Source organism: Aythya marila (genome assembly GCF_965140915.1).
Source record: "Aythya marila genome assembly, chromosome: 2".
Lineage (NCBI taxonomy): Eukaryota > Metazoa > Chordata > Aves > Anseriformes > Anatidae > Aythya > Aythya marila.
This window is the reverse complement of record NC_139043.1, coordinates 4,920,708-4,943,451: the sequence shown is the minus strand read 5'-3', so window position 1 is coordinate 4,943,451 and position 22,744 is coordinate 4,920,708. Positions and strand designations below refer to the sequence as shown.

General features: G+C 39.8%; 1 protein-coding gene across 4 annotated transcripts in view; it reads right to left on the bottom strand.

The window, feature by feature from the left end:
• CRHR2 (corticotropin releasing hormone receptor 2) overlaps positions 1-22,744 on the bottom strand; it is a 156,744-nt gene that overhangs the window by 14,279 nt on the left and 119,721 nt on the right. For all 4 annotated transcript variants that reach the window (XM_082753951.1, XM_082753953.1, XM_082753952.1 and 1 more), the window contains 4 exons: positions 19,782-19,854; positions 5,200-5,285; positions 1,962-2,097; positions 201-242 (listed from right to left, as the gene is read on the bottom strand). In XM_082753951.1, coding sequence (XP_082610077.1) covers positions 201-242; positions 1,962-2,097; positions 5,200-5,285; positions 19,782-19,854 — 337 coding nt within the window. The remainder of the gene's footprint in view (positions 1-200; positions 243-1,961; positions 2,098-5,199; positions 5,286-19,781; positions 19,855-22,744) is intronic.

The window sequence follows — 22,744 nt, the reverse complement described above, 5'->3', positions numbered from 1 at the left end:
GGGATAAAGTTTTGTGAACACAGAACACCCACAAAGAGGGCTGGGAAATTCAGATGCACATTAACAGAAACTTCTTCAAGAGGAACAGACTGATGGGACTATGACCTCATGTAAAAACATCTCATGCTCTACAATCAGGCACTCAAATAGGTTCCACCTCCCAAGAATTAATCACGCTGACAGCAGAAGACACTACTTACCTCCCCATTCAAGAAGCAGTAAAATACTGACACAAAGAAACCCTGGAAAGAATAGAAAGCAGTCAGTTATTAGGTAAGTATTTTCACAGGAAGAACTGGGGACTGAGCTTTCACCTGGTATCATTCTGAGTATAATCATAACCTTGTTGACATCCATTTCCAGCAACACAATATCTTTACCCTACAATTTCATGACAAGATACCAGGTGTCTTGCAGCTCACTGTTAATATATAAGAGCTAGAATCTAGACAGCTCTTCCACTGATTGAGTGGATTGTCAATTCAGTTGTGCTAAAGCCTTTCTACAGCTTCCAGTTGCCTCCCCAAAATGGCACAGGTCCTGTGTCATGCTTGCCAGTTCTATGCATATGTCTTGGACACCACAGGGGGGTGTCAAATGGCCTTGGATGCTCTTGTGTTTCATCAGGTTGCTTTCGTTCAACTGAGCTGAAGTGCACTGCGGAATCTATTGACAGCAGTGACTACACCTCTCTAATGATTGCAAAGATTGCAATGACCATAATGGAAATTCAGACGACAACATGATGATGCTTTCATGTTTAAATCTGAGTCCCATCCATTCTGCTTTCAGCAATGGACTGCAATTATTGTCACCATAAAGCAGAGATTCACCACCCCTCCTTTCTTACATATGTCTTCATAACACTAACAATAAAATAAGCAGTGCATCATTTTTGGAGACCTTGAGCAATACAATTAATTTCAGGGAATGAAAAATGTGGATTGCTTCAATGGTAAGAGCTAAAGTTCCTTTGCTCATTGATTAAAACCATCATTTTTTCTTTTTCAATTTCCAGTTTCAATTTCTGGTGGGATGCTCTGTGCTTCAAAGCTAAACATGCAATCAGTAATACAGTAATCCGAAGCCCCAAACTTTTGTATTACACAGCCTTAGATTTGGCTTGACAGAACGTGTGTCATGTATTTGCATTGACAAACTGGGTATCAAAACATTTGCCCCTGCAGATATCAAAGGTAAAACATTAATATCAAACTCAATTCCACTCCAGACCAGGAGGGGTCTTTAAGCAGAGGTAGAACCATAGAACACACCTAACCAGAAGTAAATGACCAAATATAATACAATTATTTCAGTCACTTTTTTCTTATTCTTTTTTTCCCAAATCCGGAAAGCTGGGACAATTACTCACCTTCCACTGCCTTTTACGACTGGCAGAACTCCTATAAAAGGTAGTGGAAAAAGGAAATAGGGCACAAGTGCTCAAAGATTTGTTATGGTCTGATGGCTGAGTATACTCAGAACTGCAGGAGCACTGGGGTGAGAGGCTGGGTAAGATTTAGGACATAGTTAATGTCTTAAGTCAACTCAGCAGGTAGGATTTGTTTCCTTTTGCTTTAGGAACATCTAGTCTAAATCTCAGCTAGCTTTGTGAAGAGAGAGAGGCAGCTTGGAAGCATGATTCACCATCCTCTCTCATGTAGTTTCTGATGGGATGAAACATCATCTGTCGCCTGACTTTAGATGGAGCTTAGATAAAGACCTGTAGCTGTAGACTAAACATAGTGCTGATAAGGGAGGTAAATCCCTCTGGTATACACCTGAGAAGAGTCCTCCACTTCATAAGACATGCTGAATATATCTATTAAGTAAGCAAAAATAACAAAGCTGAGCACTTTTCAAGTATTATTTGTATCATGGACTTTACTGCCATGTGCTTCATGGCTGAAAAGCACTGAGGATCCTTTTAGCCAATACCAGATGTAAAATTGCTCTCCTACCTGGAAAGACTGCAGAAAGGAATTGAAATAGATGAAAACAATCTGGGAAATGTCATCTTCACCAGGGTTGACGAAGAAAAGCATATATGTGATGCCTAGCAGAGGCAGAAGAACTAAAGTTGCCTTGACTGCTTTCCTGTGGGGAAAAAAGAGAAAACACAAGTGAGCAGAAGATAAAACGGTGTTACCTGAACCGCTGTAGAATGACCCCACCGAAACAGATCACTCCCTAAGTGGAGAGAGGGCACAAGTCTCAGAGCAATTCAGAGGGCTGTGAAGTACCTACGTTAGCTGGAGAGGGAACTTAGGTGCCTCCTTGAGATAGTTCAGCGCCTGCCCATCTTGAAAAGGGAGTAGCCAAGAAGAAGCAAGGATTTCTTAAGACATGGCTGCTCAGGGCTGTCCAACATGTATGGTCACTGGAGGAAGGAACCACTTCCAGAGCAAAATTCATATGTAAAGTTCTGTCCAGTGTCTAACACAGGTGCTTGGAATTAGGGAGTACAACTGCTCCCTGTAGGTATCTCCATCTCTCAGGGCATGCTTATAGGACATTCTCTAAGGGCAACGGTAAAAGCCTCTGTTTGCACAATGGCCAAATAATTCAAGCATTTGAGCTTGACTCCGTGGCCAAAAGGCTGGAGAGAGTTTAGCAGGGGGGGCTGGGAAAGAATGTCAGCCTCCACTTTGAGTTGTGAAACCACAGGTGGGTTTGTGAAATAAGTTTCTGACCAGTGCCTGACCACTCAAAGTAAAGTATTCTGGGAAAGCATTTGCCTTTGATTCCTGCTGTTTGTCCCCATACCCTGAACTCCAGGAGAGAGGTAGAAACCTTTTTTACATCCTTCTGTTTCTGCCTCTTCTTCCTCTGGATAGTTTCTGTCCTATCTCCAGGGCTTGCATTAGGCTGAAGGTTTTGAGATTCTTTGCAGGAGTGATTTGTTACACCTCAGGATGATAAGGTGGTAAATCCTGCACTGGGGTAGGACTGCTGTGCCTGTTAGACCTTCCCTGTGCCCACCTTTTGATTCTGTCTGGAGTGTAAATGCTCACGCTCCCTGCAACATCTGTATCCCCGATGCAACGGTTTAGGGCTGTCTTACAAATAATAAACAAGCAGATGGTGCACAATGAAACATTAGTTGTTATTAACAGAATTATCAGGGGCTAATCTTTATTATTGGGGCTGTAATAGTGTCTTGAGATGCCAGAAGCAAAACAACACCTCATTGTGCTAGGTACTTTACAAAGACGTAAGACTGCAATTTTGCTAAGTCTCTATAAATTTCTATAATAAGGCTGCAAAAGGTGGATAAAGGCAGGTAGGTGGGTAGGCACAAAAGCACTGTCAGTGTCAGGAGACAGCGACAGTTTTAACAAACTGGCTGCCACATTATTTAATACTTGCTTAACAAATGTTTGGAGTACTCGGCTTTAGAGCAGCAAGCCTTGCCCCAGGCTTTCCTGGAATCGTAAGGGTTTCTATTTAGGCTGTGAAAAAAAAAAAAAAAAAAAAAAAAAAAAAGATTCCCTCACAGAGCTTGTAGTGAGGATAAGATCATCATCATCTGTTCAAGGAGGAAGGCAGTTACTTTAGATTGCCTCAAAATCTAATATCTCTAATCCCCGCCAACTGCAGCAGGGAGTAAAATGTAATGAGATTTGAATTGTTGGTTGCTTTTTTTTTTTTTTTTTTCATGCTAGTTTTAGTTTTATAGCATGAGGTTTGAGCATGAAAAGGGGTAATTTTTTTCCTCTTAATTTCTTATGAATTGTGCAAAGAAGAATCTGAACAAGAAAAACAGACTATTGCATTAACTTCACATTTGTCTCCAAGCCACAGACAGGAGTGAAAGGAAGGAACCAGGTAAAACAACAAACCCCCATTACTGCAGGAAAACTGCCTCCAAAGTCAAGAGCAGGATGATTGAGGACATCAGGATTCGAACCTCAGCTTAATACACTGAGATTTTATCTAGAAATGATTTAGAGGATTGTGGCCAATATCACCCCACAAAAACAGAGCTATTTCTCAGAGCAAGGACATGTCTGTCCATAAATGCTCCAAAACACTGGCTCATGTTGCAGGAGACTGCAAATAGTAAGACAGAAAAGACACTCGGCATCTCCTGATCTCTACGATTTTTTTTTTATTATTTTTTTTTCGGGACTGTTTGGGTCTGATCTAAGTCCACAAGGCTGACAGAAGTCCACCTTCCTTCTGCTTCCCTGGGCTAAACATTCCTGTCTTTTCCTTTCTACCACACTTGTGTTTGTGAGGTTGTACGGTCACCTAGCTCGGGGAACTGATCTGCCTCATAAATAAAATATAAGAACATATACATATATATAAACAAAAATGTATTTAATAATAAAATAAGTAAATAAAATAAATACATAAAAAGGCACTTCATAAATAGGTAATAATGTGTTGAGGATTAGTTCCCTGGTGCAACCCACTGAATGGTTACGCTAATGCTGGTGGCAGCTGAAAAGGCATGAACACCCTTTTTTCCCATAACCTACAGTTTACAAATACCATTAAACTCTACTTTAAATGCCTGTATGTGCACAGTAATCATCAGTAATAATACTGCTATTGATTACAGATGTGGTATGAGTGCTTTGGCCCAGGCTCTGTTCTTTAACTTCTGACTCTGGTAGGATCTTATTATGAACATGGATCTTAATATGCACATACACAAATTATTGGGAAGTCTTGGTATTGCTCTGCATCTACAAAGCTAGAAAATGAGACAAAGAAGCACTGATGCATCATATTAGCTTAATGAATGATCTATTCCTCAGTGAGAGGAGTTAGGACATATTTGTATCATATAATGCTTATGCTTGTACACATACAGAAATTGATAAAGTTCCTGTCCTCACTGACAGTTTGGATTTCACTGGAAGGGGGAAATTTCACATGTGCATTAAGATAAATGTAAACCTGATGGAGCTGGGCCCATGGCAGTGCACAGCTGTCTCTGTACCTGTACACCTTGGCGGTTTCCATTGTTTGGATATCGAAATGGAGTGGACAGAGAGAACACAGGCACACTTTAAAGAGAGCCTGCAAAAATAAATACTGTGGAGCTAACTATAGGAGCTCAAGTGGAAAGGAGGACACCCTCTAAATCACAGTGGCATCTGGAAAGACAAAGACGGGACAAGGACAGGACAGGCAAGGCAGTTCTTTGCAAATACCACAAACAGCAAGAAGCACCAGCTGACTTACCTGTACTGTATTGTCTCTGAAGTGGTTGAAGCTCTCAGCTTTGTCATTAAAATCCTAACTATGTTAAATAGGAATACAAAATTTATCTGGAAAAGAAGGAAGAGAGAGGAAAAAATAAGACCTGTGAGTCAAAGAGTGGCTTAAAGGATGAGATACACCTTAAAAGACACATTTTGCAATTCCAATCTGATCAAAAACAGCCTCTCAGCTTTATCACTGATTGCAGCAGACTCAGAAGTTTACCAGAAATACCAGATTATGCAAGCAAATATCCAACAGCTACTAATCCTTTCAAAACAGGAATTAAAATGTAGAATGAAACTAACGGTCCCAGCAAGTAGCCTTATTTTTACACCCTTTTACTCCTTTTTTGGGTGCCCCAAGGAGCTAAGGGTGGGATTTGTTTGGATCTTTGCTTCTGGCTCTGTCTTGGCTCACCCAAGGCTCGCTGTGTAGAGTATTGGCAGCTCTGTGCTGTGCTGACACAGAATGCATCCGAAACCATCCTTAGATTAGGTGGGGCTCACAAGACCCCTGGTGCAAGACTGCATTGCAGAGATCTGAATGTAACCAAGTCACACTGGACTCCCTTCAGATTCAGTGGAGTCCACTCATTGCACACTACAAGAGACATTTGAAATAGAGCAGTTAAATCATTCCTGAAAAATGATTTTTTTTTTTTCACTGTCATTGAAGCTGAAATGACAGATTTACCACTTCTATTTTTAATCTGCTGAGCCGGGTAATTATTATTTCTGTTACCATCTCAATGCTGAGAATTGAGATTTGCTCTAATTGCTGTTGTTGCATATGCTAGAGAGTTTCTCAGACAAGTTTCCTCTCAGTGTAAACAGGAAAGAAAAAGAAAAAAAAATCTGAAAAGAAGATTGTGACTTGTATACTGTGATCAGCAGAGGGATTTGGCACCTAGGAGCAAGTTCTGTGTTGCTTTCACTACAAAGTAGGGTAGCTTGCAACACATGGAACTATCTCAAGATTGTTGACGATGTCAGAACTGCCGAACTGTTATCTCAAGACTGCTGAGGTCACAACCTAAGCTTGTGAGAAGACATTTATCAACACATTTATCTCTCATTTCCAGGGTCCCAGGGCTCCTGGCATTTTGTGGTCCGTGAATGGAAGAACTCTGTGACTGCCTTCCAGCTGAACACTGCAGCAGAGCTGCTAACACAAAGGTGTTCTAGAAATATGCTCTTTTTTTTCCCCCAATGAAATGTGGTGTGTTTTGATGATTACGGTATCTTGGCATCCATCACATCATTCCCTGTGGTTATTGTAATGTTATTTATAACAAATGGTGCAATAAGCACTCGAATAGACACTGGGAGACTGGCAGTGTTGGGAATCTTGTACATTAAATGCTTATTACGTGAGATACCAAAATGCTTCTCTAAGAGTTATGTGACATTTTTCTTAGCAGAGCAGGGCCATGGGGAACCTAAGAAATAAATAAAACAGTGTATGCAGCTTGTATACTTGCTCTTGCTGGAATTGTCTTTGTTGTATTGAAGAGCATGAAGTCAAACGGTTCTCGCTTTATTCATCAGAGACAACTGCTTCAAACCACTGGTTTGACGTGAATCTTAAACTCTTCACATTAGCAACTGCACCATTCCCCGGGAACACAAAGGGAATTGTTTGGAGAGAACCTACTGAAGGGCAGGTAGGCGGGGGTGTCCTTCACCCACAGAAAGAAAACATTTGCCTCTGAAATTAAACCACCAAATCTTGACGTTCTTTGTCAGCTCAGAGTCAGGTTTGGGTTACTTCCATCAAGGATTCCAAAAAGGCACCGATCCAAAACTTGTTGCTTTTGCAATCGCAATGGAAGGTGCCAGATGGAATTAGAGACTATTAGGCAAGGGCAAGTTCCAAATATAAGCAGGACTAATCACATGGGATTAACATGATGAACTGGACTGGAGAAAGCATTTCAAGTTTTGGGAGTTCTAGTTTGATGTGACAGCAGAGAACTGGAAATTCAAATTGCCACAGGCTGCATCAGAAAAAACAGGGATTTTTATCTTCTTCAAAATTAAATTGCAGAAGTGATTCATCAGTCCAGAAGGAGAATTGCTAGCTGAAACGTTTGGGAGTTACTTTAGTAGAGATACTCTTATTCTATATAAATGAATTTGCTATTCTCACTCTTTTCCATGAGCTCCCCCATCCAAGGGCTGCTGAGAGAAAATGACGACATACATAAAGGATCTATTAGTACTTCTCACCTAGATTTTCATGTTTATTTGCACACACTGATCCCTGGTGATAGTTGGTTTGTTTATCTGGTTGGCAGCATTAATTCTGACAGCCTCAGTTGATGCTCGCTGAGTGCTAGGTGCCACCAAGAGCAGAGCATCCCAGTGGAGGCCACATGAGGGAGAGAACTCAGCTACCCAAGACCATAGCACTGACTAAGGTTCTTGCAGAGCTAGGGACTACGGGTGGCACTGATAGCTGTGACAGAGCTGATAAGTGACCTAATCTGTCTGTCACAGCAAAAGGAAGGCAGATGTGTTAGTGCTTACTTCTAACGGGCTGCCCAGGTGTCAGAGGAAAGCCTGGTAGGGACTTTATACCCATAACATTTACTGGGAGAGAGGAACACTGAGGCCAAGACAGGGGCATTGGTAACTCACCCTGAATTCTCTTCCCGGTTCTGGCCTGGAACATACTGCGTATCCTTAGTCACTTGGGATGAAGAATTTAAGCTTGAGGGTCTGAAGACAAACTAAAATCTGTCTGCAGATATACTCAGTAAGCTAAAAGTCTGCGTTTCAGAGTGACTGTCACCCTGAATGTTTGTGGTCATGTACTTGTCAGCAAGGTATGTGATTTGCAAACATCTCATTGTCATACTAATGTTGTCTTTCCTTCTTTTTCCCCTGAATTTTCCTTTGCTATAGAAACTTTCAAATGAGGGAAAGGATGGCCTCATGACTGCAATAAAAGTGCCTTGTAGATAGCCCTAAGCTAGTTACCAACAGCTCCTTTAATAAACAGCAGAGACAAATAGCTACTTCAACAATAGAGTTCCTGCTGTCTATTTGGGACGTTTACTTTGGTGTGAGATGTCTCTCCCTCTGTTGAAGCTCCTCTTCATGGGACTTGCACAGACAAACTTGTCGGGAGTGTATATATTACAGGGCTGTATTACAGGGCTACATTTAGTTGCCTAAAAACAGGCACTGAAGGCCATTTTGGTGTCATGCTGTATCCTACTACTTCAGAAGGGGAAGGACTTTCTAGAGGATCTATATCTTCCCTGCCAGACTCACATGAGGCTGACAGAGCATCTCAAAAGGTACTAAGTGCCTATATTTAGGTAAAGGGATCTCTCCTCTGAGTTAGGTGAGATACATCCTATCTTGATAGCCTTAGTGTTCCCCAATGGAACAGCTGTGAATACAAAGCCACACTGATCTTTGAAAAAGCATGGACGGACCATACAAGACTTCTCTGGCTAATGGTTGGTTACCTTAACCCATCTGGCACTTCAGTGTAACAGTAGTACTTGTTAATTACAGACAACCTGTCCCACTGCTCACCCATGGCTTCAGAAACACTGATCCCAAATTCCACCTTACCTAAATGCAGAAAGAGACTCAAACTTGGGAGTTTTGCTTCCTATTCTGATTCTCATAAATGGCTGCTGTATAAATAGAGAACCTGGATCCAAATTCCCCTGGATTATTAGGGTGGGTCCCAATGTAAAGTCTGGTTCCAACTCCAGACCTGACATTTGTTCACACAATTACACTTTAATAACATTTAATAAGTGAACTCTAAAATGCCCTTCAAAGCCCTGGCAGTCACCTAAGGATAAATGTCAGACTTGAGGCCCCACCACTGATAATGCTGCATACCTTGATGTGTAAAGAGAGGGTAAGAAGTCAAACATTCGATGACACTGCCCAAGTGCTGTCCTAGCTTTCAGGAACAGGCAACTCTGAGAATTTTTTAGACAGGCATTAGAGAATTATCTTGGTATCTCAGTGAGCTTTATTTCCCTGAAAAAGTCTGATCTGAGTCTGATTAATAGGATTATCTCTTAGGTTCATCTCTGAAACAGTCTGTGGCAGGGAGTACCACACTTTAACAGAATGCTCAGCTGATGAGAGAGGAAAACTTGGAAAGAAAATAAATTTGCCTGGAAAGAAAAGAGAGACCTGGTTCCAAGAGAAGGAGGGAGTGGGGGAAATAACACAAGTATTTGATCTGTCTTTCCATGAAAACCAGAATCCTGTTTTTTTTTGCAAGGGCTTGTTAACTGGGATGGGGTGAGGGAAGAGAGCATCCTGGGCTGGCTGGAAGGTTCTAAAAAGATGAGTCATGTATATCTGCGTATCTCAGTCTGAGAGATGATGGCTGGGAGGCAAAGAGGATCAAGTCAGGAGAACCCTATGGTCTGTTTTATGCATAAAGTAAGGTTACAAACATCATTCAGATCTCCTTCTGGCTTTAAAAATAATGTATGCAGCTCTTTCAAGGCTTGTCTTTCTCTTTTTCACAGGGCTATGCTTTCCACAGCTGTCACTGCATTAGGAGAGGACATTAAGGCAGCTTTTTTCTCATTGTGCAAAAAGCTCCTGTTACTTGTTTCTTCCCACATGCTTCTTCAGAATTAGATAACTAATTCTTCCCAATTCTAGATTAGCTAATGAAGGAAGTAAAGTGATTTGGCCATGCCTACAAAGTGATTCCATCACAGTGAGGATAAGAAGAGTACAAACAGAAGGAACTGAGTCAGATTTGCCCCACCACAATTCAGACAGCTGTTTATCTGAAACTCCATTTATATTTGGTGGAGAGAACAGGCACATTTCAGCAAGTGTTTTGGGATAAATGGTGCTAGCACTTGAGCAAGTTACCCACACAAAGTCTTCCATGCAAAGTGCTATTTCAAATCATCCAGGGGTACCTCACCTGAGTTTTGAGTGTGGCTGTGCCTACTGAGGGTCTGTGTCTACTGAGGGTCTAAAATGTTTTGTGGTGCCAACATCAAGGGTTCCCTTTTGCCTCCATCTGTGTTTCTCTGGGAGATCTTTAATGCACGGAACAGGATGACATCTCAAAGGCAGACTTTAGCAAACAAGAAATTGCAGGGCAAAAGATACAAATGTGGTCACAATTAATTTTTTTTTTTTTTTCTCTCCCTGGTTTTGCCTACTAGAAACACATTTCAGTGTGTTCAATTTTAATGATTTATTTTAAAACTACATTCCTTCATTTCAGAAAGACATTTTGCTCATTTGCACGTAGCACTCAAAGAGGTCTAATCTGAAGATAAACTTTCAATGCAGGATCAGATGGATTTTATTGTCTATTTTTCTGAAGCAGGTCTGATACCACAGCTCACGTGGATGAGCTTAATTCATAGCTTGAGTTAACTCTGGACAGAGACATAATCAAACAGGAAAGAGGCTGCTGCAAATAGCTTGCAAAAGCTGAAGTCTTTGAAAGAAAAACAGCTATTTTCCCATCTGGAGCAGATCCCCACATTTCTAATGACTACCAGAATGATTCTGATTTACAAGCAAAGTAGATCAAGATGCTGGTGTTTATTCTATATATATATAGCCTACATATCTATAGTAACATTTCAAAGGAGGAAAGATCTTACCATTGCAAAATGAGTTTTTCTAGAAAACAAAACAAAACTAAAACTTCTTACTGTATATAGCAAAGTACACTATTATTTGTTAAGGACTTTCTTGTTATTATTGGAGCTCTGTGTCAACAAGTTAATTTCTCTCAGAATTGTGCAGCTCTTACAAAACATCAGTTCCATAAATGAAGGCTGATGAATAGGTATTTAAGAGAAGTAATGTTGACAGGCAGTACATCCTTTTTATTTATTTTTAATCTGACTTGACATTTTTATTAATTTCTGTTTATACAACACATTTGCTGCTTCTTAATGGAAAAGATAACTAAGGATTTCCCTCTTGATATGCACTCATAGATAAAATTAGTCCAAAGGACAGGTCTTGAAGATAGCATAAAACAACTTATTTCTTATTCTCCTACTTTTATGATGTTATTTATGATGTATCAAGAATATCCTTATTGCTGGAATAAGACCCTCTCCAACTACAGCTGGGAAAGAAGTAGCTTTCTTTACTTGCCAGGGCTTTGGAGGTTTATTGTTTCCTTTTCCAAAATGGGATGAAAAGTCAAAGCTCCAGAAGGACTTTATAAGTCAATGATCCAAAAAGCACTTGGACCACCTGTTTCAGAAGAGATCAGTTTTAATCTGAATATTCAAACCCAGAAGCCCTTTTGAACTAAAACAAATTTTCAGTGAAAGATTTTGGTCATAAACATTTTCAATCATAAAAGCCAAACACCATCTGAGAGGAAATTTGTCTCCCTTAATGAGATGAAATAGCCAAAATATTCCAAAAAACACAGAAGAGGGAACTCTGAGTATTCTTTGCAATTTTTGTTAAACTCAAGAGCTTATATGAGAAGTATTTATGCTCTCCTGAGAGTTCATTTTGCTCATTTCTGCCAGGCTTCCTATTTTAAGCTACACAGTAAGTTTGTAATTCTGTGGTTCTGAGAATGTTTGCTCCTCCTCTTTACTTCCAGGAAATGTAAATATTAATCTACTTAGACTTATTCATTGATAAATAAAATAGCACTTTTATGCTATGTGGTAAAATCCACCCCAGGATCGAGTAACCCTAATTGGTATTAGAGCAGTCATCTTAGCTGGAGCATTGTATACCATCATCCTGACCTCAAATGAATAGTCTGACGGTTTATTAATGCCTCTTTTTAATTGTTGTATCATACTGTCCTGACATGATTGTCAAATAGGGCTTCTTAGTACTAGAGTTCTCCTCCTAGAGGTCAAAGGTACCATAATGACTCCTTTAGGAACACAACAAAGAGCTGGAAAATGCAGAATAATGAGATGTAATTAAGATGGTCGGGAACGGGGAGAATTGTGGATGAGTGTCTCTAAGTCAGCAGTCAAAGACCAACTCTCCAGGCAAGAACAGCTGGACTACACATCCTGAAGACAGTATGGGATGGAATAGTGTTTTGCTAGGGAAAGAAGAGAGTGGTGGATGAATGGACACCTTCCTTACCTAACGTCTGTGTTACACATGCCCACACAGACCCTTGTCTTCACCCACCCTGTTATCTAAACCCAAGTACAAATCCAACTCCAGTTGCAGCTGGGGTGACACCAATTCCTCACTAGAGCCCCACATCATGCATGAGCATGCCCACAGCCTTTTTTCCAATCTCATGACTCTGTCTGTGATCCTCACCCTACTCTGCCAGGACATCTGTCTCTCCTGAAATGTCTTGTATTCAAGAAGCTTTGCTAAAGGAACACACTGTAGGTCACTTCCAAGTCAAGTCACCCACTGTGGAGCCCCCAGTCACAGATTACTCAACAGGACTTCTCTTCAGATGTTTCACCTGACAAACCAGGGGCACATTGAAGGTTTAAATACCAGTAAACACATATATAAGTAAAAACAAAAAAGTGCCCCGGTGTCTCTCAACAGCCAAATCACCACCCCAGCATACTGGAGATGACCAAAATGACATGACTGCCTAAATCACAGGCATGTTGCTGTGAATGATCCTCCTGGCAGTTCCTCAGGCTGGGCAGGTTCAAGTTGCTATGTGTTAAAGAGAAGACTCAAGAGAGAGTCTTCTTCCAAAGAGTAATCATCCAATATCTTGCTGATGAAATGCAATTTCCTAGCTGGAAAGGACGCTGAGTATAGGGAGAGACTTCACAGGATGAATTTCAGAGAAATTTTTCTGGGCAACTGCTGTTGGTCATATGAATTTTTTATTGGCTGTGGAATGTGTCTCACGAACAGAAATTTTAGAAAGAAGAGACACTGCAGGTGTATACATGGTATTGGATATCTCACTTTTTTGTTCCTGAAGACACTATTGACTCCAGAGCTACAGAACTTAAGCAACAGGAAGGGAGAAATAGCAACAAAAGCAGAACTGGAGATAAACTCATGATGAACTCTAATCAAATTAGCATATTATCTCTATTCTAAGAGTAAGTAGCTATGACAGCATGCGTGCAAACTAGTGAAAATGACGATAAATGTCTTGTCAGAAAAATTCAGGTATGTTACAAGTTTGCAAGTCATGGACTACAATCTTGTTAGCAGTGGAAGAACATGGAAACTGTAGAGACAAGGAAATAAAAAAAAAATCAATAAGAAAACTAAATTAATCCGCAATCCAGGGGCTGAGAAAAAACATAAGCTAGTCAGGAAGCAGAAGGCAAAATGAAAAAGATAGATCAATAATAATAAAAATGGAAGAAAATTCTTGGTCTCAGAAAACAATGATGCTGAATTGGAAACAAAAGTGGGAAAAGAGTCAGCGGAAACTAATAAAATATTCAGAGAAGCAATTATATCAGCAAGAAAGATGTTTGCAAAGAACTAGGGGATGCTTTTCAGAGAAAGCAAAATTGAAATGCATATAGATGCATACATAGGCACAATGCTTCTATATATAAAATGGCAAATGAACAAACCATTGTGACTTTTTTTAGAACATCAAAATAAACAGAACTTTAACAATGTGGATTGCAAAACTGTGAGTAGAGCATTACAGTCAAGCAAAAAGAAGTGAAGATTATGACGCACTGCAAATTTTATCTGATTGGACAATATCAGAAAGGGAAGAATTCCATAAATGTTGGGTTTTGCCTAACAAACCTATACCCCTTACCTGCAGTCCATTTAAAACATATCAGAAAAGGATGCGCATAAGAGAATGGCGGAAAGATGGTTGTGCTCTTCAGAACTGTAAGTGCATATGTGGTGTTAGGATAATCATTCAAAAGCACAGAGCAGCACATTTCAAGACAAAAAAAAAAAAATGATGTATAGATACTGTAAAGTACCATTGCACTGATAAACTAGGACAAAGAAAGTGAACAATTATTAAGTCAAATCCTATAGCTATTGCAAACAGTTGTATTGAAACATACTTTGCAGTAGTGGGAAATAACCTCTCAAGTAAATTGTTTAAATTGTTGCTATTTCTTTAGTTATATTGGAAGACAGTTAATAAATATCATAAACTTGTTTCTGTAGCTTAAACATATTAATGGTAATGGTATGATCATTTGCTTTATGTCAATAATATTATTAAGCTCAGGTAAGTCAACTCTCCTCTGAGATGTACTTCCAAAACAAACAAACAAACAAGAAAACATATCAGGTTTCTGAAAAGAATTTGAAAAATTTCTAAAGGCTCCTATAGAAGTTTGTCTGTTATAAGTTTGGAGGGAAGAGCATCAGATATAAGATTACAAGAAATAAAGGGTAGGAATATATAGTAGTCTGTTTTCTCAACAGAGTGAGGCTAGTAGTGAATCTGTGCTGTTCAGTGTAGACCTTAATGATCTAGGGAATGAAGGGAAGGCTGACAGCTTATTAGAGATATTAAGCTACTCAGGATAGCAAAAATAAAAGTTGATTGCAAGATCTGTATAGGGACTCACAATACTAAGTGACCAGGCAGTAACATGACACATGAAATCACATGATATAAAGCTAATGCAGTGGGGCAGTAAAGCAATCTTAACTTTACATAACAAGTTATGAGCTCTACGTATTTTAATTCAAGAACAAAATGTTGGAACTATACTAGCTAGCTTCCTTAAAAGTTCATCTCAGTTCCCAGTGGTACTCAAGAAAAGAAACAAAAGATGTCTGGAATTACTGAGAATGAAAGACAATAAAACAGAGAACAGGATACTGCTATAAAAATCCATTTGTATGGTCACGCCTTGAGTACTGTGGCAAGCTTTGGTCTTGCCACCACAAAATAATAGAATAATTTGGGTTGGAAGGGACCTTAAAGCCCATCTAATCCCAACCCCCTGCCATGGGCAGGGACCCCTCCCAGCAGCCCAGGCTGCCCCCAGCCCCATCCAGCCTGCCCTTGGGCACTGCCAGGGATGGGGCAGCCACAGCTCCTCTGGGCAGCCTGGGCCAGGGCCTCACTGCCCTCCTAGTGAAAGATTTCTTCCTAATATCTCGTCTAAACCTACCCTTTTTACGTTTAAAGCCATTACTCCTTACTCTATCACTCGATTCCCTGCCCAAGACTCCCTTCCCAGCTCTCCTGTAGCCCCCTTTAGGTTTCGGCAGGCCACTGCAGCCTCTCCTTGGAGCCTTCTCCCCAGGCTAAACAACCCCAGCGCTCAGCCTCAAATTCTACATCATTACTGATTAGCACATCATGAAGACCGCACATCAGCTGTCTCCTTGTCAAAATTCCACATTATTATATAGATGAGCCCATTTTCTTAAGGACACTTCACTCTTCTACAGTACTTGTCATCCAGGGATTTTACAAAGGAAGATAAGTGTCATCAAGCTCGCTTTTTAGCTGGGGAAACTGAGACCTAGAGCAGAAATATAACTTGACAAAAGCAAGTAGCTGATGAAGGCAGGGATAGAAGTAAACTCCAGGTCTTCCCATCAGCTCATCCACTTCTGGCAGCAGTTAATTGATTGTGCTGAATTATTTTCAACTAGCCTCAAAAGCAGAGGTTAGAAAACTGTTCAGTTCTCAAGCATAAGTAAAAAGAATCTATTAAAATGGAATAGAAGGTCTGAAAAAAAAAATAATAAAAAATAATCCTAATATCCAACCTGCCTGTTTGAAAGTGAAAAAATGAAAATTTAATACAGTCTTAGCTCTGAGCAACTTTGCAGAATGGTTCATATCTGGGGTCAGTTCACTACACAGTTATTGAGAAAAAAAGCAGCTCAATTAACTGTCTCTGGTGACTGTTTTCTGAGGTTCCTCCTCTGATCTTGCTGTGTTTTCATGGTTCACCGGTTCTTTGACAGGGATTACATTTAAAATTGCACATAAGAAATGTATTTTTCTTAATAAATTCAGGCTGAAATTCAATTCCACGGCTTGCAGTTCCAGCCCTTTGCCCTTTCTTTACCTTCAGACAGAGACGTATGATTAAAACTTGGTTATGCCATTCTGAGGAAAGATACCATAGAAATAAAACAAACAAGCAAACAAACAAACACTAACTCGAATGGAAAACAACTGATAGAATATCTTTTTTCCAGTGCTATCAGAAACTGAATTTCAAAGTATTCAGAGGACTAGATGGCTAGATATCTCCTGGGATATGCTCAAGCCAAAATCAATTCAAGAATTAAACAATAAAGAACAATTAAGTACATTTTCTCCCTCACAACTTTGGTCACAGGTATCTAACACAAGATACAGGATCAGAATGTACGCCCAGTTTCCTTTGTCTCTGAAACTGTTTCCCCATTTTTAGTGCAAGTCAATGTTCAAGCTCCTTCTAAAGATAAATAGGAAAGCAGTAGAACAAATGTCTTCTGCATTATTCAAAATCCTCACATCCTGAGACATAACAGAGAATAATATGGCTTAATGGTGAACTTGAGTACTGGTTCCATCATGAGAAATGCTTTGTTCTTAGACAACTTGCATTTTTCCCAGGGGGATCAAAACTTTTGCATGATCTGTTTCTCGGTATTATTCTGCCTTGGTCTGCAGCAGTCCAGTGCACAGAGGCAAAGAAATGAGAAATCAAAACCAGTGGAAATCATTTTTGACAGATTAAATCCTACATTTTAAAGAGGATCAAGAACTTTCAAAAGTTTTTAGCCCTCTGTAACAGAGAATATTTACCAACAAGAGCCCTCTAATCGTATTTTCACAGGCTGGTATAGTAATGCCTCTTGAACACAAAGATGCTACCTTTGTCTAACAAGGAACCAAAACTCAGCTGGATGTACACTGGGCACTTGGCTCTCAACAAACCCAAAATACAATTCTCTGCATTAGTTAAAATTATCTTTGTGGGTAAAGCCAATTTTAATGGCCACAGGCTGAGTGCTTGCATGTGGACAGGTAATTTAATGAAGTTTTTAGACTTGTAACTTCCAGTCTGAGTCCAATTTTGGAAATAACATTCATTTCTTCTAGGAATATTCATATCTCTGTATCATCCCAGCAGTGCACCGGTTCTCCCCCAGAGTCATCCTGCATGTTCTTTGGTAAGACACAAAGCTCAGTTTATCCAACATTTTTAATTCATTAGTTCAGATTCAACTCATTGCTGTGACCAAAAAAGGTCAAAGAGAGTTGTATGGTTTTCAAAATACCTTTGAGCCCTCCATTTTCCATGGCTGTTGTTCACTAGAGGGAAGAGAAGAGCAAGCAGCTAGATTCAGCACTTCGCCCCCACCTTTGTTAAGGCAGAAGCATACTGACATGCTGGATGTAAGATATTTGACTATGTTGCCATGGTACATGGCAAACATCAAATTTCAGTGGTTTTAATCCAGCACTTTTCATAGGACCCTTGAAAGGGTCAGTAACTCCAATAACAAAAAGTGATTCTTGATTCATTACATATGATTTAACTTGCATAACAATCATAAAAAGAGCCTGACAAGTTACTTTAAGACATTGTAAAACCATGCATTTTTAATTATAAGCATGAGACTCAACTGTTGTTAAAAAAAAAAAAAAAAAAAAAAAAAAAGCACTTTCTGACAATCAGGGTGTATTATAACTTTTCTTTATAACATATCTCTTTATAACCAAGAGTTTTCATATTCTCCTTTTAAAATAAATTTCCCTAGAGCTCTCTTCCTCACCAAACAATACTCCCCAATAAGGGTAATCATATGGAAAGTGAAGAAAGGGCTTGCCCTCATGTGATTTGTCTAAATTGTACCAGCTGCTCTCCACCCCACAGTGCAATTACTGTTGTTACCTCATTAGTGCTTTAATTAGAGCTCCAGTGTAGGCCAATGTGGAAAGGTTTGATATGTCAGGTTGGTTGGGTCAGGGTGATATATTTAGGGTATGCTCAAGACTTGGTTTGGTTTAAAGGTTGTTTTTTTTTTTTAGGGTTGCTGTAAATTACAGGTAGAGAAAGTGATCTGTACATGAAGAGTCTCCAACTGTGCATCTATTTTTCAGTTCTTTTTGTTATCTTTAATTAGAAAGGGTTATTCTGGGGACAGTAAAGTTATTCTCCAGGTTCTGAGCTACCTATGCTCTCTGTCAGAAATGCTATCAAAGAATTTTAAAGGTCTTTTTGGTTGCTAGAGAGAGGCAAAGGGGCTATGGTAGATCCACAGGGCTGACCTCCAGGCTATGATGTAAAAACTAAATGCTTTGAGTACTGCAAACTTGCTAACTTGTGCTCTCTAAATAGGATTTGTATGTGAGTTAGTCTCTATATCAGTGAGTTAATTCACTGTGAGGCTGTTTGTGCTTTTGGGATGGCTCTCTTGGTAGCACACAATTATATTGTGTGTCACATTGAATATATTTCTCTCCGTAGAACGTAAAGATTTTTTTTTTTTTTACATAAAAACAGACTCCTATTACGTTTTTTTTTTTCTCTTTTCAGCTACACACAATATGATCTGTTTGCCTCATCTTAACAATTAATTCAAAGACTAATTCACCTTTTTTTTTCTTAGATTAGGAAATATTCAGATTAGTCGCTGGCTTCCTAGGTAACAGAGAAGTTGTTTTCTTGGTGAATCACATGAAAAGCACAGATCTGACAAGGTGAGAGCTCAAGGCTTCTTAGCCTTGAAAAAGCTGACAGTGGCTGCCTGTTCTGAAGCATTTACACTTTCTCCATGGGGGTTGGAGCAGCATACTCCAACATATATACCCACTCTTTGTTCCCTAAGTGAAAAAGACTCCAGTGAGCCCTGGGAATTCCCTGTCAGGACATCTGCCTCCTTCCTAGCTGGCTTTTACTGCAAAGGGATGAAAGAAGAAGATCGTTGTTTTTTTTTTTTTTTTTTTTTTTTTTTTTTTTTTTTTTTTTTTTTTTTTCCCAGCATTGTCCTTTATAATAACATTGATCTGGCTGATCCACACCCGTTATTTTCTGGGAAAGCATCACTGAATTTTAGTTGAAGGTTCCAAGTAGTTTATGAAAAAGCTTCCTTCTTTCTCTGCCTGCTGTTGGCTGGTACAGAGGACAGAGTGTTGGCTAAACAGATAAACAGCTTGTTAACTGTGGGCGGCAATGAGAAGGAAAGTTAAAAAGAGGAAGGCTAAAGAACAAATACGTGGCAATAATGGGAATGGAGAAGGTGTAGATGGCTATACAATGAAATGCAATTCCTTACAACAATTATTACATTTTTTAAAAAAACATGGATGAAAGAAGTGCCCTAGTTCTCAAGAGCTCAAGTGGAGAAGCAGATGTTATAGCACACCTCCTGTTTTTGAACGTTTTTCCTTCCTACATCTCAAAACATTTTACAAAGTAAGGCAAACAGCATTACAGAAGAGAAGAATGGCCTGAGGTCAAGGAAACAACCAAAAACAGATCACAGCAATTTTGACTTGCAGTGTTAGCTACTGTGGCAACTGCAGAGAGCAGCTGAAGATGTTTGACCTTTCTGTGTTTTATTTTATATGAAAGTAGAAGTGGAACATCACAGGTGCCTATCAAAATATCCCTCAATGGAAGATGGCAGTGTCCTTCCACCCACATAAATCCTTACCAGAAGAACAAGAATCACTGGCCCTTGATATATGTAGTCGATATATTTCCCTGGTTCTTTTCCAAACCAGCATCTGTAAGAAACAAAAGAAATGAGATAAATGTTTATAAAGGGGAATGCAGTTCTTCTACACAGGTTGTAATATCAAGGACATGATGGAGAGACTTTCCCTTATGCTCCAAGTTGTATAATTATGTACATAATCAGCAAGTGATTGAGTTTTCTGCTACAAAGCCTTCTTTTGTTTCGACACGGGTCTGAGCCTCATTTTCTTCTCCCATCAGACAATTCATGTTCCCATCCTGTAGTTGGCTATTGACTATTCAATTATTTCCAAGAAATGTGAGAACCTGCTATAAGGAGGATGCAGAAGATGTAACCTGCTGCATCTGAAAAAGGGATGAAATAAATATTCTTTGTAAGGAGAAAAATTTGTTACTTATTGCAGTGCCCAAAGACCCTTCAATTCCAGAAAGTAAGGGCTATTACAGCAAATGTGTCTCAAGTTGCAAGGAAATGATGGGTAAATAAGGTACTGGATGAAGGTGTGCATCCCATTGGCTTTGAACCAAGCTGGTGACCACCAAATCCAGCATACAGTAAAAAGACATTATCTGAAGCTAGGAAATACCTGATCCAATATTACTAAAAGGGCATGAACTTAGGTTAAGTGAAAACACAGGTAAACCACAGGACTTTAGATGAGCAGAGAGCCTCGATATTTCATGTGTTACTGACTGCTGGCTTGACTCTCACTTCTACTAATTCCAAATGTTTTTTTCCCTGCTTCGTTATACAACAGATGAGTCATAGAATCATAGAACCATAGAATATCATGAGCTGGAAGGGACAACCAAGGACCATCAAGTCCAACTCCTGGCTCCACACAGGACCACACAAAAATCAAACCACGAGTCTGAGAGCATTGTCCAAATCCTTCTTGAACTCTGGCAGACTCGGTGCCGTGACCACTGCCTTGGGGTTGCCTGACCACCTCTGGGTGCAGACCCTTTCCCTAACCCCCAGCCTGATTCTCCCCTGTCCCAGCTCCATGCCATTCCCTCGGGTCCTCGTGAGGGAGCTGCAGGCCGCCATGAGGCCTCCCCTCAGCCTGCTCTGCTCTGGGCTGAACAAGCCAAGGGACCTCATCTGCTCCTCCCGTCTTCCCCTCTAAACCCTTCACCATCTTTGTAAACCTCCTTTGGACACTCTTTAATAGTTTTATGTACTTCTTATGTTGTGGTGCCCAAAACGGCACAGAGTACTGGAGGTGAGGCCGCACCAGCACAGAGCAGAGCGGGACAATCCATTCCCTCAACCGGCTGGCAGTGCAGTGCTTGATGCACCCCATGGTACAGATGGCCCTTTTGGCTTCCAAAAGCCCGTGCTTTCACAGTGACCCATACAGGGAATCATAAATCAGTTATATTTCTGTCAGTAAATTAATCAGAAGCAGAGGTCATGCCTGGACTCAGTGATTTACACCATTATATTGTACAGCTTTGGCCCAGGCCAAACAATAGCTAACTCTCAAACAATTCCTGGGGAACAAATTTGGAGTTAGTAGGAACTAGAGAACCTTCCCAACAGACCGCAGCTGCCCTGATTTGGGGGCCAAGAGAGTTTAGTAATATGGATGTGAATCAGTCCATGCTATTTGGACTCCAGCCCCAATAGTGATTCCAGGCTCATCTAATTTAATATTACAGATATAGCCATGATATACAGATATATCCATAATACTGGTTCCACCGAGCAGAGACAACTTTGCTGTCATAATGCCATAATGCCTTAAGGTTTAAGTCATTGGAGCTCCAGATCTTGTTCCACAGGAAGCAGATTTTGCAGTTCAAGTGTATGAGGGTTTTTTTCCCTTTATGGATGCCACCTAACAAGTCTACAAAGCAAAAAATTATGTCTCCTCTGTGTTCATTTTGTCATTAAAGGTAAGGCTAGTGCTTCTGGAGACATGAAAACAAGGGCAGCTCCTGAGCTAAGAAGGCCATGAATATTTTCATATTTTCACTTTTACAAAAATTCAAGAAATAATACTTGGTGACTCAAGGAGGTTGCAATCTGTAAGACAGGACATCAGAAGTAGATAAGGTAAATAAAATGAGATAAGGAAAGCTATGGTTCAATTAGAATTAGTTTCAATAACATAATGTCCTCAAAACACATTGCTTGTGTTTTAGAGAAAGATAGAAAGAGCATTTGCTCTTTGCAAAATGCTTTTATTGCCCTGAATGTACAGAAATATTGGGATATGCACCAGGGTTCTAGGAGTACAATTTAGTATCACACAATTTTTGCCTTTCCTTGATTTATTTTTTTCAGGTCCAAATGAACCATAGGGCTTTGAATATTTTGTAAATAGAAAACACATCTGTTATTCCCTGGTGCACTGACCACAAATTAATGTAAATTGATAATTTTGCAACTAATTTTCCAAAATTTGGCAGTGAGAGCAAGACTTGGAATAAGATACTTCCTATAGTCTATTTATCATCCCTGAATCCCCAGAATCCCCAGAACAGCTTTAAAAGAATGAAACCTCTTTTTTTTTTTTTTTTTTTTGTATTAGAAAGATGGAATGATATGAAGAAAAATGATGTTTAAGATATGCCAAGGCAGGAAACGCAACTCTCCAGAACTTGCAAGACCTAGATTTAAGAGATGTTTTTGAAGGGCATTTCAAGAGAACTACTAGAGATTGCCTGAAACTTTGAGAACCAAGAGCCATTAGAAGAGGAATTTCTGGAAAGCTGGAAGAGGAATCCAAACGGGACCAATAAGGGACTGAGACATGTGGCAGAGTTTTGTGAGCCAGAAGAAGTCTGCAGAAAATTTGGAAGAGAGGTTGTAGAGCACAAATGAGGTTAAATGGCAAAGGTTGCTCTCTGCTCTCTGGAATTAAAATATTGCTTAACTGTAAGATCATATTGAAGAAAAAAATACTAATA